General features: G+C 42.8%; 2 protein-coding genes across 5 annotated transcripts in view; one reads left to right on the top strand and one right to left on the bottom strand.

The window, feature by feature from the left end:
* The window catches only part of LOC119651103, a 51,379-nt gene extending 49,723 nt beyond the window's left edge, over positions 1 to 1,656 (bottom strand). For 2 of the 3 annotated variants that reach the window (XM_038054460.1, XM_038054462.1), the window contains exon 1: positions 969 to 1,656. In XM_038054460.1, coding sequence (XP_037910388.1) covers positions 969 to 1,076 — 108 coding nt within the window. In that variant the 5' untranslated portion in view covers positions 1,077 to 1,656. The remainder of the gene's footprint in view (positions 1 to 968) is intronic. The other variant, XM_038054461.1, reaches the window with a different exon arrangement.
* A 514-nt stretch (positions 1,657 to 2,170) lies between these two features.
* LOC119651808 lies at positions 2,171 to 13,408 on the top strand. Of its 2 annotated transcripts, none has more exons than XM_038055597.1 (6): positions 2,171 to 2,413; positions 9,947 to 10,130; positions 10,227 to 11,472; positions 11,584 to 11,788; positions 11,892 to 12,064; positions 12,127 to 13,408. In XM_038055597.1, the coding sequence occupies exons 1-6, from the start codon at positions 2,293 to 2,295 to the stop codon at positions 13,033 to 13,035; spliced, it is 2,838 nt and encodes a 945-aa protein (XP_037911525.1). In that variant the 5' UTR covers positions 2,171 to 2,292; the 3' UTR covers positions 13,036 to 13,408. The 2 variants fall into 2 exon arrangements, with proteins under 2 accessions (XP_037911525.1, XP_037911524.1); XM_038055596.1 differs by having other exon boundaries at positions 9,941 to 10,130.
* The last annotated feature ends 2,191 nt before the right edge of the window (positions 13,409 to 15,599 follow it).

Here is a 15,599-nt window from a genome sequence, read left to right as displayed (position 1 = left end):
ATAACTATGAAACTATCTACATCACGTTGCCTTTATCAGCTGTTGTTTCTACACATTAGCTCAGAAAGGACCTTGCATAGTGAAAATGCGTCTAAAGTGCAGAGGAAGAAAAACATTTACATGTAATGGGTAATGAGTTCTAAGGAGGCTTCCTGTTGGCATTGCGACAAACAGCCTTAGAAGGAGTTCATTCCGAGAGTGCACCACGTTTCACATTGCACAAAAATGGTTGGCTGAGTTTCAAGTTGACCTTAATCAGGATAATGGACTAGGTCGAGGGTAACCCTATTGTTCTGAAAATTAGTGGGAGCAGAGGTTAAGTAACTGGCGAGGAATATTTCACATTAGGTAGTTGAAAGAGCCTTCAAAAGGGTTTCGGAGCATGAATTATAACAATGACATGCTTTCGGAAGAATTGCAATACGAAAATCTGCTTTAATGTGCTAAGGAGCATGGACAGATTCGGTCAATGCATTTCTGTGCACTTTAGAACCATTTCGAGCACTAGAAAGCTTCAAAAAGCATTTCTTTCGCGAATATCCGGAACGATGCAAGAAAGTATCCTTCGTTATGTCACTCAAGTGCCGGCAACTCACTTTAGCAAGTTATTTTTACAAAAGGATCCCTTCCGCCGCCGTCGCGAACACATTTCTTTTGTTACATAAATCCAAGAAATTCTCAACGTCCCCGGCTCCGTCCCAACCGAAGCTCGAAACTCGAATCGTCTGTGGCATGTGTTCTTCCATCAAGAGGCGATTTCCTCCCAACGCTGTCATTGAGTTCCTGCTCGAGCCTTTCAAGAACTATCCAAACGCCCTTGCCCTATTTCGCTGCAGCCTCGCGAGCGCTCTTGTTCGGCTTTCAAGGAAACTCTGAATTGTAATCTCGAAATAATTTCGTCGATAATGCGCACATGAGTGGAAAAAGCAGACCGTGTGCAGCAAAGTGTGAACAATTCTCCGACTTACCTCTGGCGGATCCCAGACACACTCGCCCGTCGTCAGGTTGGCATACATATGCTCCTTAGTCCGGGGCTCGATTATCTCGACCCACTCGATTCTGGAATGGGAAAACATCTCGTTTCAATCCACTTGGGCAATCTCGTCAAGCTTTTTCAAACTGAAAACACCAATAAATCACACAAAGCACTCGTCGTGTCAGAAATAAAAAGAACAGGCACCGGCCGTGCGTTTCTCTCACAATAAAAGGCCATCGGAACGGCTCGAGCCAAGAAAAAAAAATGAAAATGCGCAACCAAAGCAGAACGAGTATTCTCACGCCGCATTCACGGTTGCATTGCTAAAATGTCCTGTTTTGCTCCGTTCACGGCGCTCTGCGAGCATTGCGAGGCGTATCGAAAACTCAAAGGACTGCACCCCAAAAATTTTATCGATTTTGACAGATGCGACATTTGGTTCGCGCGAGCTGCACTCCTTTTGGGGCGACGACCACGACGCTTTTCTCAGGCAAATTTCCGATCTTCTCATACCTTTCCGACGACATAGCGCCTGCGAAATGCACTCGTTTGACACTTAACTAAAACACTTGACGGAAAACCTTGGAAAATTCTAACATTTCGACTTAGAAATTAAGAAAACATCTCCACTTGTCGCAGCACCGCACAATCGAACCACCATATTATCCGACAGCGACGACGACCGAACGCAACTGCATTTTGTCAATTTCTCTTTCCCTTTCTTCGTTGTTTCTTGCTCTTCGACGGCTGTCAAAAGACAGATTTTACTAATGTTTTTGCAGTGTAGAGAAAGTGAATGATAGAACGAGGAAGATTTTAGATAAACTAATTAAAAACGTTAAGATTTAATTAAAGTAGTAAATCCTTAGCGTGTAGAATTTGCTATTGCAATTTTTATCAGAAATTATTGTTCCAATACACGATTTTTATTGCTTACCTAATTCTAGTTAATAATTTTTCACAAAAATAGTAAATTATAGTTTTCAAATACAGTATAAGCGGAAAAATCCTTAATAAACTTGCTTTTTATTCAAATAAGAATCATTGCTTCTCACTAAAAACCATCAAACACACCCTGAACGTAGAATCCGCCTCCGATTTCCAGTCCCTATAATTCACTTGAAAAACCGAGCGCAATCAATCCTTCCAATAACTCATATGTTTATGACAATTAATCATCAGGTCGCTGTCAAAGTCCCGGTTATTGCGCTATAGAGAATGTGAGCCCGTGGAGTGTTTACGTGAAGTGATTTAGATTTCGGTGAAATTAGCTCAAAAGAACTATCCAATTGCAAGTGTTGTACCTGAAATTAAACATGAATACACAAGAGAAGTTCGAGAAAATATTGGAAAGCTTCCTGCACAAGAATTACAGAACAACAAACGATGTCTACATGGAGCTGCTCTTATCGCATTTGTCCGGGAAACTGGGCAAGGGTATGTTTTTGGATGTGTTTACTTCTGTGGTTTTCAATTAGTGATGTAATTTTTGGAAACAATTACTAGAGTCTATGGAATTGTGTTCTTTACATCGTAAAGTCCAAGATAAACAAATAAATACGCTACGGAAGTATCAAGAAATTACAGTCATTGAGACGCCTTCATCTCCCTCTAAAGATACCGATGTCAATACAGTCTACCTCCGGAAGGGGCAAAAAGTATGGTTTTCGTTAGGGCTTTCAGGAAACTCTGCATTGGCCTTCTTTCGTTTACCCTATGTGGACTTTGTTCCCTGAATTCCAAAGCCGGTAATGAAATGGGACCGTGGCTTCTCTACAGAAACTACAAATACTACAAAGAATAATACCACCAGGAGGTGGGTCAAGGCGTTATCGGCGTCTTCATTCCTAGCCACATTATTAATTAAAATGATTTAATTTTTGTTTGGAGCCTACTGGTAACGTTCTTGACCAGACCATTGCGGTGCGGAAATTATCTATGCAGTCCGGCGGTCAAAGGGTAATATAGGTTCCAGGGTGAAACGTGGATTGCACCCCCGATGGTGACCGATGTGGGCTCTTTCTTAACGAAAAGCTGCAAAGGGAAAAGGATGAAGGTTTGGAAGCCTGTTGCTTGTAAGGCCCAATGTTCCTCGACGGGGTGTCGACTAATGATTTATGCGCCGAGCACCGCGACTCCTTAAAAATGCGAATTGAAAAGAAATACAACTCCTGCCGCAGCTTCTCCACTTTCGTACCGCAGGGACTGAAAATTAAAAAAAAAAAAATCCCAGGAGCAAGTCAAACACGCCTCCCGTTTTTGTTAAGATCGCGTCTGCTGGCACCGGCGGGCTGAATCAGAAGAAGGAAGTTTGCGCGCTAGCTTCGTGCCAAGCTGCCCGCCGCGACGGAAACAGTGCAGTGCGGCGGCGGCAGTACACTGCGTTAGCGGAGGCGAAGTTACCACGGCAATGCAGTCGGGGTTCATGTCTCCGATGTGCCGTCAAAAGGCAAGTATCCTACGCCTAAAACGGACAAATTGTACCAACTGGTCCTCCAGGTTGGGGGTTGGTTAGGGCTGACAACTCTACACGGAAAACACCTTGTTACAAAGTTACAAGGAGCCTCAGACTAGATGGATTTTACAATGATGAATCAGGCAACGAAAACGGACGAACGATTTGCGCTCATTTTCTCATGGAAAGCGCGCTCTCTGTACAGATCGAATGTTGCCCAGCATCTAGGCGATACCCTATCCCAATATAAGGCTGATGTAACAGCATTGCAAGAGATGCGCTGGACAGGGACCAGTTTCCTGAAGAATAGCCACTACACCACATGATATATTGGCCATTCGGTAAAAAAATTAAATTTGCTGTTATTGACTTTGAAAACATAAGCGAAAGGCTATGCGCTCTACGTTCGTGAGCCAAATTTGGAAATATATGCGTCATTAACGTTCAACCCCCTATAGAAGAGTCAGAGAAGGATACCTTTTACGAGGCAGTAGACTGAAACCTGTCCCAGGTATGACATCAAAATCATACTTGGAGATTTTAACAGCCAAATAGGGACAGAGCCCGTATCCAGTCGATACTTTTGTCGCCTCTCCCCCACACCAGATGCGGAAAACGGTTCACAAACATGGACCCTTCCAGACTGCACTTTCGACCAAATTGATCATGTGTTGATTGAACTCTACCGCTTCTCAGCCTTCATGAATGTCAGACCATATAACGAGACCGATATAGGTTCGGATCACTATCTCGTTGCTCCAGGCTCGAATAACGACACCGCCTAGAATCCCTTCTGACAATAAGGTGGGAGTTAACACTGAATAAACAACACATCGTTCCATAACACCAGTCAATAGAGGTCCAGAAGGTGAAGCATTGAAAAATGATCTTCACAACCACCTGAAGAACATTTTAATTGATGCGGCCACAAACATATTTGGACCTAGTCGCAGAAAAAGAAAGAATGCTGCACACCGAGTAATGTTGTATTCTCACGAACTCGGTCGAGCGGAGAAGCGACACAGACGGGAAAAGGAAGCCCGCGAGAACCAACAGGTCTGTGAACTCGAAAAGTACAGTTAGCAATCGCACCAGACGCGGAAGTTTTACCAACAAGTCAAAAGGATGTAGCCTTATACACCTTGATTATCGTATTGTAGCAATTGTAGAGGTATCACGTTGCTGGAGTACCATCTATAAGATATTCTCCGCTATTTTCCTAGGTCGGATAGCCCCATACGCCCACACCTTCGTTAGCCCATGCCCACGAGGCTTCACTACAGGCATATCAGCAACAGATCATATTTTCTCTCTGTGTCGACCGAAAAACTGTTGGAATATGACCATCAGTGCCATCTTTTCTTCGACTTCAAAGCCGCCTATGATAGCATAACCACGGTAAAACTGTCCATGGCCATATGAAAATTCGGTATTCCGATGAAATTGATAATACTGACTAGGCTGACCCTGATCAATGTGTGAGGCCAGATAAAGACCTTTTGACTTGAACAATGGTCTAAGACAAGGAGATGCCCTATCGTAAACCCTTTTTAACCTGGCCCTAGAGGAAGTGATTTGTGATGCTGAGGTAAATGCGAGAGGCACCATCCTCTTTAAGTCCACCCAACTACTAGTCTATGCTGACGCTATCGACATCATGGGAAGGACGATCCGTGATGTATCCAGATCGAGCAGGCGAGATCTTGGACTGCACACCAATGAAGATGAAATATATGATGACAACGTCAGCACCAAAAACCAACCAACTAACAACATCAAACCGCACTGGTCAAACGGGAAGAATAAAGATAGGAGACTACAACTTTGAGACCGTTGATAGTTTCTCCTATTTGAGGTCAAAAATCACAACCGACAACAGCTACGACAATGAAACCCGTGTACAGTTGTTGAATTTTTGGCCCCCTATAAGATGGAAGATTCCGTAGTTTATCCGAGGTCTGATCAAAAAGCTCCACGATTTTCTCAATAACCCTTTGTTACAAATATTTGCAATTGCTCTACTTTATCCCCTTCAAAATACTCCCCTTGGGAGCGAATACACTTATCCCACCGATCTTTCCATTGTTCGATGCGTCTGAAAAACTCTGTTTCATGAATGCTGTTTCCTTGATCTTCCTCTATTGTCTGAAACAGTTGTCCTTTCATTAGGTATTTGAATTTTGGTAATAGCCAAAACCACGTCAGGAGAATAGAGGGGATGACGAATGGCTGTCATCGATATTTCGGCAAAAAACTCGCGAATGAGAAGCGTGGTGTGACAAAGCGCGTTGTCGTGGTGGAAAAACAACTCGCCTGTTGCCAACAATTCTGCCTTCTTCCGACGAATCTTTTGGCATAAAGTTCTCAGGTATCAATAACGATAGATTGTCTCATTTTGTGGGAAGAATTCATGATGAATCATTTTAACGGTTGATGTCACCTGGCGAGCTTCTTTTGGTCTTGGTGAATTTTTTGACTTCTACTGGGGCGACTGCACCTTGGTTTCCACGTCGTAAACATAAAGCAAAGACTCGTTACATGTAATGATGGTTTGCAAGAAGTTTCCATTAGTATTGACCATTTCCAAGAACTCCTGACAAACCTCCAGGCGATGCGCTTTTGGGTCCTCTGTTATCATTCGTAGAATGAACTTGGTTGCAACCCTTCTCATCTCCAATTTTTGAATCAAAATCTCGTGACATGTCCCAAATGAGATGTCACTGCTTTAACTTTGTCCACATTAAAGTCGTCAACTGATATTCCGTTGATGTTCTGCCTTCCCTGAACCATTGGAACTATAATACTTGTGATACCGTGAACAACTCATCACTTCATCACCAAAGGCTTACTGAACGACTTTCCCAATTTAACGCAAACATGTTGTTCCTCCTTCACATCCATGACAAAAAACTCGGGACACGAGAAATAGACTTCACTAAAACAGGTAAACAATCGGTTAGCAGAAGGTTAGACCAACAAAACAAAATGGAGATTACTCAGGAGGGTTCCCGCTAAAAAATGAGCGCCGAACTAGCTGTCAACATTAACGTGAAGGCGCGTAGTTTGAAAAGTCCTAGAACTTCTTGATCAGACCTCGTATAACGACGAAAACTATTAGCGATAACATGACCGTCTGGTTGTGAATAAAATCCGGCCCAATAGGTTGCGGCAGGCGGGTCACTTAATACGCATGAATAAGGAAGATCCAGCACGAAACGTCTATAAGGGCAATATCTATGGTAGAAAAAGAAGACGGTGCAGATCCTTCCCCAGATGGAGCGATGGCATAGGCCAGGACGACAGACAGCTTTTAGGGATAGACTTGGATTGGTGGACCTCGGCGCAAAACCGAGGCCTAGACCAGATCCCGCATTTCTACACTTCAGGGAATTTTTCGCGGTCTCGAAGTTCAAACCTCTATTGGCCTCTATTCTCGACGAAAATTAAGGCTTCCAGCTCCTTGCGCTCGTTGACCCCGTTCCATGCTACCGCTGAGAGCTAGCTCTTATAGCACCCCTTTGGGACGTAGTCGACAACTCGACTACCATTAGAGAGAGGATCACTTTTTATAGGGCATTTTATGACACACTGTTCAAGATATTTTTTGCAAGTTTAGAAATATAAAAACTAAAGGACTTAAAATCTTCGTGTTTAATGTCATTTCTTCATATTTTCCACTTTCTTACAAAAAATTGCTTAATTGCCATTCTTTGATTTTTCGTGCAATTTTACAGATACCACACGTTTTTCTATGTCAAGATCAGGCTGACCGCGAAGTCATAGAAGCGGATCGATAAACGGAAGGCGTTGAAGGCTCTACTGACAGCGTAGTGTACGCCATGACAAAAGAGGCTATTGCGCTAGTGATTTCAGAACTGTATATCGCATGAAGAAAGAGCTTTCATGTGGTCGCAAATCTTTCGACAGTCCTGTGAAGAACTTTAACGGTCGACTTCGAATCCACGATGATGACCAACTGAAAAGGTGGAAAGAACACTTCACCATTGTCCTTAACCGTATTACATCCCCTGAGGTACCCCCTTTTGTGGATGAAATGGCTAGTTACCGTAGCATGCGGATATGGACTGTTTCTCCAACCAGAAGAGAAATCAGTTCAGCCCTCAATGCACTCAAACGGATGGTCTCCCCGTAAAGTTCTTTACCACTGCACCTGCAATTATTGCAGATCTGCTGCTACCACTCGTACGGAAATCTTGGAAATTCGAGACCTTTCCTAGGGAGTGGAAGAAGGGGATGATCGTGAAGATTCCAATAAAAGCCACACGTTTTTTGAGTATGACAATTGGAGGGGTATCTGCGTGCTCCCTGTCGTCGTAAAGATAATAGCTAAAATAATCCTGGAATGCATCAAAGGACATCTCGAAAGCTTGATCGACATAGAGCAGGCTGGTTTCCTACAAATCATTTTGAAACAGTGCGCTGAATTTAGATCTTCGCTGCATCTGCTATTCATCTATTTCGAGAAAGCTTTCGATAGCGTCAACAGGGAGTGTATCTGGTGAGCTCTACGCAGGAGGGGCAACATATATTGGTGGCAAATAACACATGCTGCATCGAGGTAAAATGTCAAAGGATTTTGAGGTGCCATGCGGAGTCCGCCAGAGTTGCATCCTGCCACCGATATTATTTCTTTTTGTTGTCGGTGACGTTCTTCATGCTTGTCCGGAGTCGAATGCTTGTGGAGGAGTCGAATAGACAATGATATCTTTCCTCAAGCACCTCAACTACCCTGATAACATCTGCTTGCTCTCTCACCGCCTTGGCCAAATGGCTCTGGATTTGAAAAGAGAGGCAAGTAGAGTTGGATTGAAGATAAACACCAACAAACCTAATGTTCTCAGTCTGACGGGTCATCGCACCCCTACCTTAATGGACAGAGCATCGAAAGCGTCGATCAATTTATATTTCTAGGAAGCGTGGTTTCTGCGGACGGTGGCACCAAACTAGATGTTGCTCGACACATTAACAGCGCTAGATCCGCTTTCGCTCCTCTGTCTAAAATCTGGAAATGCAGATCTTAACTTGATAGACCAGTAGCTTACTTCAAACTACAATTTTATTTTATTATGTATATATATATTTCGGGAGCAACCTCCTCCCTTCGTTAGTAGAAAGCTTTTAGACTTAACTACAAACAGAAGGCAATATCTAACATTTTACAGATCTTAACATCAAGATTAAGTTGCGATTCTTCTGTGCTAGTGTTCTTTCTTTGTTGCTATATGGGAGTAGTGCATGGAAAGTGAACTCCAACTTTTGAGTAACAGCTCCAAAATATTAGGCAATGAAGGCTTTACGGTTTCTTTCCAAGGCAGACGCAAATCGTCAAACGCTTCCTCACCTCTGCCCTGGGAGCAGCGTGACCGTAGCGGCTCGCAAATGTTGAGTGCTCCTTTATATAATTCGCAGAACACAACATGAAAATATTTTTTTTTTGAGAATTGTGGGGTCCTAAGTCCAGCATTAAGTTGATGCGGGACCACAGCAAAAATTGTGAACATTCTTCTATTGGATTTTTATTTAAGACGACAACCAGACGAAACAAAGGCCCAGAGCAGAGGCAACTGGACGAAATTATTAGTCATCTTTCTTTCTACTTTTTGAATAATAGGGGCCATGCCCAAAACTCTTCATCTGGCCAGGTCCAACATCAAGTAGATGTGGATTCAGGATCCCTCATATTTCAAACAAAAAAATCACAAAGGACAGTGGGACGAACTCCGGTGAGAAAACCCCGAAACGGCTGAGCAGTTTCTGTTGACAAATACAGCGCATTATTGCTTGGATTTTTAAATTGGACGAAACGGTCGAAGGATCGAGATGATTAAAAGGACATCCTGAAGGGTTGAGCCAGTGCCCGTATTTCCCGAAATCGGAACCGTGGACTCGCTTTTGCTCGATTGTTGTTCTGAATAATTTTCCGTTTGATCTTGACTGCCGTGTACCGTAAAAGTTCATGTGGAAAACTTCACAATGGCGCCTCCATTGACCACAAAGCTGTGCAACTATCAGATAGTGATGACCTTTCCCATGGCTGACACATTAGGCAAGGATAAGTCAACATTTTGCGAAAAGAAGACCACCATGAAATTTGCATCTCTCTTGACCATTTTTCCTACTGATTCCACGATCCGAAAGGTCAAGAATACTGGACACTGGTGAAATAACTGACCATCCCGAAATACGAATTCAAAGCGCTGTGCGTGTACATCATTCATACCGGTTATCGTGCTTTTCTGACAAAAAATCGACACTGATTGAGATTTTCTAATCAGAGTGCCAAGGACGCGCTCTATGTACTATACAAATTGGAGGTTTGTATCATTTGCCCCCTCCCCTTTTTTGTCTTACTTGACTGACTGTATTAAGGCCATTGCTCGTTGATAGTTCCGTGATTTTATAAAGGTGTATTAACGACTTTTTTCCGATGCTTATCGCAAGTCACCAACTGTTACGTTTTGAAATTAATTCAACTTTCGATTACCTAGTTTCAGGCCACAATGCTCTATTGAAGTCTCCATTCGTCCTTGTTTGGTTGGAAAAATGTTTGACCGTATTAGAAACCGACTCGAGTCAATTACGAACTGAAGTAATTGCCTTCATGTTGAGGTTGAGTGCGCTTGTCGTAGAGAATGAATGGTTGCTGGCGCCAATACGAGAAAAACGCATATTTCTCCGGTAAGTTAAAGGGACATTGGTTTCACTAGTTTTTCCGCTGTTCCTATAAAATAAATGAATCTTTTCATTAAATCAATCTATGTTACTTTTTCCCAGTATTCACGACTTCTTATGCTCAAAAGAAGGCACAATGCCACCAATGGTGAAATTCGGTCATGTTCAATTCCTTGCTTCAGCTAACAAGTACAGCCTGGGACTAGGCTGGATGAAGCAAACAGGCTCCTGGCGTTCATTAATTAGTTATTGCCAACGCAATCAAACTCTGTATGTCGTGCGGGAAGCCGAAAAACTTCTCTATGATATTTTGTATAATTACTCGGTGAATCTGGACGATGAGGAGCAATGCATTGAAATGTTAAATGAGATCATGAAGCCTTTAATGGAAAGTGTATTCAGCGAAGATGCAGTGACGATTTACGTTGATGATACCGAATTGCAGCAGAAATTAACACCAACATTGCACTTGATCAGTTTCATACTACTGAAATGTATTGAAAGCGAAGTTAAAACTAAAATTGCACATTATTTGCAGAAAACATTTAATTTGAACTTGAATCTTTGGAAGTTGGCAAGTATGACTCAAAATGAACAGTTCATGTTGAAAATCTTCAAAACCTACGCCTTCCTTAACTACGCCCAATTGCTTTATGATAAATGGACTGGCGGCCAAATACCACCAGCCGAATTCAATCGATTTGGAATGAACTTCTTCAATGTGATGAAATTCTGTATATCGCGAAAAAGTTGCATTAACGTTCTGAAATTGGCGGAGATCAATCACAAACTGTGGATCAAACTGGGTCCCCGAGCTCCAAACGAAATTATTATTGAGAATGAATGCATAAAATTTGAGAACCAGTTGATCATGTACCACGTTATACCGGTTCTCTTCACGTTTCGGTATCATAGACGCCTTGAGGAGGAGTTATTCGACAACTATATGATGAAGTTACTTTCAATTTCCTGTGAGTTCACATTGCGTGCCTGCTACTCCTACCGAGATACTTTTTATGAACAAATTGATAAGGTTCCGGAATATGCCTACAAATCAATACATGGCATTCTTTCGCTGGGTGAACTTTTGCATCAAGACCGGGCCATTCTGATATTTCAAACAATGGCATATGCCTTGAAGGAGTTTGCAACAGATGGAACAGTCCATGCCCATCCAAAGGCAGATACAGATTTACTTGTGAAAATGCCAAATCTATTGTCGGCTGTTCTGGTAGGTTTGGAAGCGCTTATACATCGCTACAACATAACATGGAAGGAATCGCTTGAATCTACATATTTGCTGCACTTCACAATGGCACTTTTGAACAATCCCAACATCACACAAATAGTAGGTATTTGATTTGTATTTAACGCTAACCAATCTACTTTTTAAACACGTCCCTTCCTCTTGCCTCCAATTTGATGCCTATCTACAAATAATTGTTTCTCTATCTCGTAGCTAACTGTCCAGGCGCTGAAATTAACTCAAACATGTATTGAGCACTTCTTGTCACCCAACTTGGCTTTGTTAGTGGACAATTTTCAAGGCTCAGCTTTGCAACATTTAGGGCCGATAATGATGAAAAGATTGCATGATAATTCTTGGGAGGTCCGCGACAGCACCGTGGAATTGGTAACGTCAATGACCTGCATATCATGCCTGAGTAAGTTGGTTTAGTTTTCGCACACAAGACAGTAATAATCACCACTAAAATTCCGAAAATGGACACTTTATAATGTTACGAGATACAAATCTATCTATTTCAGAATTCCCAGCGTTCCAGGAATATATCTTGGATAGTGGGATATGTCCGGTGATTTGGTCGATGGCTAAAAACGATTTGGAACCGTACGTACGTGCATCTGCGCTCAAGTGCCTTAATCAAATGACTCAGATCAATTTAATCTGGGAAAATTGCTTAAGTCAATACGACATCATGGTAAGTGAACTGAACACAGAACAAGCATGTTTTCGGGACGATAATTGATCCATGGCTTTCAGGACCATCTTCTAAAAGTATCTTGTGTCGAACCTGAGGGAATTGTACGAAAAGAAGCCGTGTTACTCGTCACTCGAATCTTCAGTAAGCGCAAAGTAGCGCCTCACCATCTGGATCTACTCTTCTCGACCATGGTTCATTGCACTGTAATAGACTTACATTGGGAAGTCAAGTATAACGGATTAGTCTTCTGGAAAGTCATGATATACGCAGGCTTCGAAAATCAAGGAATGATCGACGGTACTTTCCCTTCTGTTACTTTCTCAAAAGAAAAGAAGAAAATTATTACCCTAACGCAAAAGGAAATTCTATTGCGAATCGAAAAGATCTTGACAGAATGTGCGGATCGCGGATGTCTCGGGGTAATTATGGCATGTTTGAATGATACTTGTGATTTAGAGGTTTCGAAGAGAGCCATTGCGATTGCGAAAAGATTTCAAGGTTTTCTAATACGCTATGAGTTCACTGATTACTTTTTGGAAAAGAATGTCCAAGTAGCCGGCATTAACACTATGTCTAGCTTGGACGGAAGAGAAAACACACTCACAAACAATCAAATAGCTACAAAACGTGAAAACATTAGCGAAGACGTTAACATGGCTCAGGACCAAATAATTGAATCTATCATAAGCGCTCAAGATATTAATTTACTGTCCGAAGCCTATGAGAAACAAATGCAAATGGGCGATGAATGCCCGGGGGATGAAATTCACATCGATCCTAATTTGTACAGAGCATACGCTCAGGTACGGCCAATCGATTTCGTTAGGGCATTGAAAGTAATGGATTTAGACGCGCTGATAAATGAAAGAACAGATTGGATTGCGAAAAATGAAAGTTTCGATTCATTGCTAGATGATATGATATTTTCGATTCAAACATTAGATGTGAATGCAGCCGATTGTTATTAAAATGCATTTTAAATCTGCCACATCTGGAGGCTCGTGGGTACGGAATACAGGTTCCGGCTCACAAGTATGAGAAATAAGAAACGGCATATGTTAAGAGAACAGGGAAACAGCCAATATTCCTTCTGTTATAAATTCATTTTGTAGAGAATAATGAAAGTACGGTTAAGTCTGTGGTGCATACTGTCCGTCATTTCCGTCGCGTTGAGGCAGTTCGAAACGGTAGATAAGGAACTAGGATCGAAGTTAGAAAGATCGAGAAAAAGTCTAAATGAGAGAGACGAAGTTTTTTTTGAGAATTTTATCACAGTATTGTCTGTGAAAATTGTTTTATATTGTTATGCATTTATATTGGAAATATAAACTGTAAAATATATATCCGGCTATTATTTGAGAAGATTTAAACTAACCTATTTTGTTGGTTTCTAGTAATTAAGCTTTCTCTAGTTTGAGAAGGAATCCAATGTGCTCCTCCTATCAATGGTTGCGGGCGTTTCAAAACCCGCATCGATTTACATTATATAAACGCTCTAATTTTGGTGATAGTTTGAAGGGATGTTGATACGGTAGTACGCAGTCGCACCACTCAAACAAGATAGCCCCACAGGCAAGACTTCGGTGATGCATACGAGGGACCACTTGCACGATGGGAATTATTCTGTGCAAAGCAGGCATGGATCACTGATCTTAACATTACGTATTCGCCACTTTGGTCGCACCTGGAGTTCCTGCAGATATCCCGCGCTCCAATGCATTCAAAAGTGCTGTTGCATTGAGCGCGGCAGTAGTCAACAAGAGACGAGTAAAAATTCGAACTCCATGCGAGTGGGCTTGCTGATCAAATTACTGGAGGTGGGCACTGCTCGAGAACAGAATCGTGCGATTCAAAATCGACCGTGTATGACGACGGTTCGGGTGAGCGAGAAAATAAGTTAAAGAATAATAAAGACGACCGATAACAGAGAGCGATTGACGTTTGGTAACCTGGCCGTCGGAAGTCGGCGATGCTACCTTCAAGCGAAATGCATCGTCGGGATTGGTGTCATAGAAAGCGAGTTGATGGCCAGGTTCAACAGTCTGCGATGGAAAGCCAATCGGTTAGGGTGAACGTTAGGACCACGGGATGGTTAGCCGTTTTATTTAGCAGGAACCCGCCCGCCTTTAACAAAGATGTAGGATCCTGTCGCAAACTAAGGAGCTGAGGAAGAGTATCCGCACCCGCTAACTTGCAAAGCCTGGTATATCGAACTAGACACGCCATAGCCGACTCTGTTCAGCGTTTAAGCCCGTTGAAAATTCTGGGGACTTTTGGACCAATGTATTTGCTAATATTGATGATCTTCAGCCACAATGGCGATCTGCTGGTATATATTTTCGTTCCAGTGTCAGGGACGAGGCGATGACCGCGATGGCCTAATAGCATATAAGCTATATCGCTTTGAAGCTTCGGTCCAACATGCAGACAGTCGTTGAGCAAAATGTTGAACATAACGCACAGCTTTTCCTTCGCGCCGTTTAACACGCCCTGGTGTGGAAGAAAGAAGGATTTCCTGCCCCTAGCTAACTCGTGCGAAGGCAGGCTGTCCTCCGAACCGCTGTTCCATCTTGGTGAGAAAGGAAGGAGCCGAAGTCGAGGAATCCTCGAAGAGTAATACGTCCTTTTCAAATAACAGTCGGGGGAAAATGGAGCCCGTCCGGTCCCGGCGATGTGTCTCATGAAAATGCTACTCACAGCAAGCTTGTCGCCGAGAGTGGACATTCGTCGCTACTAGATATCTCCACCCCAGCGATGGAGGGCATAGAGAGCGATGCGTTGCCGGGCAGCGCGGGAGAGCCCTCTGAGTTCGGTTGCTTAATCAATGGTGGCAGCATCCGGGCTGCGCTTGACTTCGTCCAGTATGCGGCATGGAAATAGATCCATTCCGATTATAAGATCGACGGCGTTATCCTAACCAATGGGAGGATCCTAAAGCCGCAGTTCGTCGGCAAAGAAAGCGAAAGCAACTGTAGGGGCTGTGCGACATCGTAGTCTATCAAATATGGTAAGATAAGAGCGTTCACTCATCAACGCTTTAGATCACCGCTGCACAACCGCTTCCGGAACGAAAGTTGCTTCCAAGCATGGATCATAGAGAATGTGAACCTTCTTGCGTCGAAAAAACCCCTAAGAATACAGTGACGAGAAGAATCTCCGCCACCTCCAGAAGGGTTCTCCATCCGATGTCTCATATGAGCTCAAGATTAGGCGATGCTTACCGGACAAATGCTGTCAGTTTTTGGCAATGTAATTCAACTCCTTCCACAAATTTCCAGGACGCTTGGACTCCTCTATTGTCCTACGTCACGTAATTCTAAGTCAACCCTAAAGTAGTGGATTCCATTGCATGGTATAACCTGAATGGAGTTTTGACCCTTCTTCAATGTGTAACCAGTACACTGCCACTTAAGACGTGAATTGCTGAAAGTGTGGAGCTTTTGAACTTTTGGGTAACAGTGGAGGCCACTTTTCATCTACTATTTCCATATAGTAGCACAGAGAGAACAATGACCCGGAACAGCCTCAACTT

Source organism: Hermetia illucens, chromosome 3, assembly GCF_905115235.1.
Source record: "Hermetia illucens chromosome 3, iHerIll2.2.curated.20191125, whole genome shotgun sequence".
Taxonomy (NCBI): Eukaryota; Metazoa; Arthropoda; class Insecta; order Diptera; family Stratiomyidae; genus Hermetia; species Hermetia illucens.
Note: the sequence above shows the minus strand (reverse complement) of the source record. Positions and strands in the feature narration are given on the sequence as shown.

Coding starts and splice junctions, on each gene's coding strand:
- LOC119651808 (XM_038055596.1), top strand. CDS start 2,293: ATGAATACACAAGAGAAGTTCGAGAAAATATTGGAAAGCTTCCTGCAC. Junction 2,414..9,940: donor GTCCGGGAAACTGGGCAAGG/GTATGTTTTTGG, acceptor TCGATTACCTAG/TTTCAGGCCACAATGCTCTA. Junction 12,065..12,126: donor TAAGTCAATACGACATCATG/GTAAGTGAACTG, acceptor CATGGCTTTCAG/GACCATCTTCTAAAAGTATC.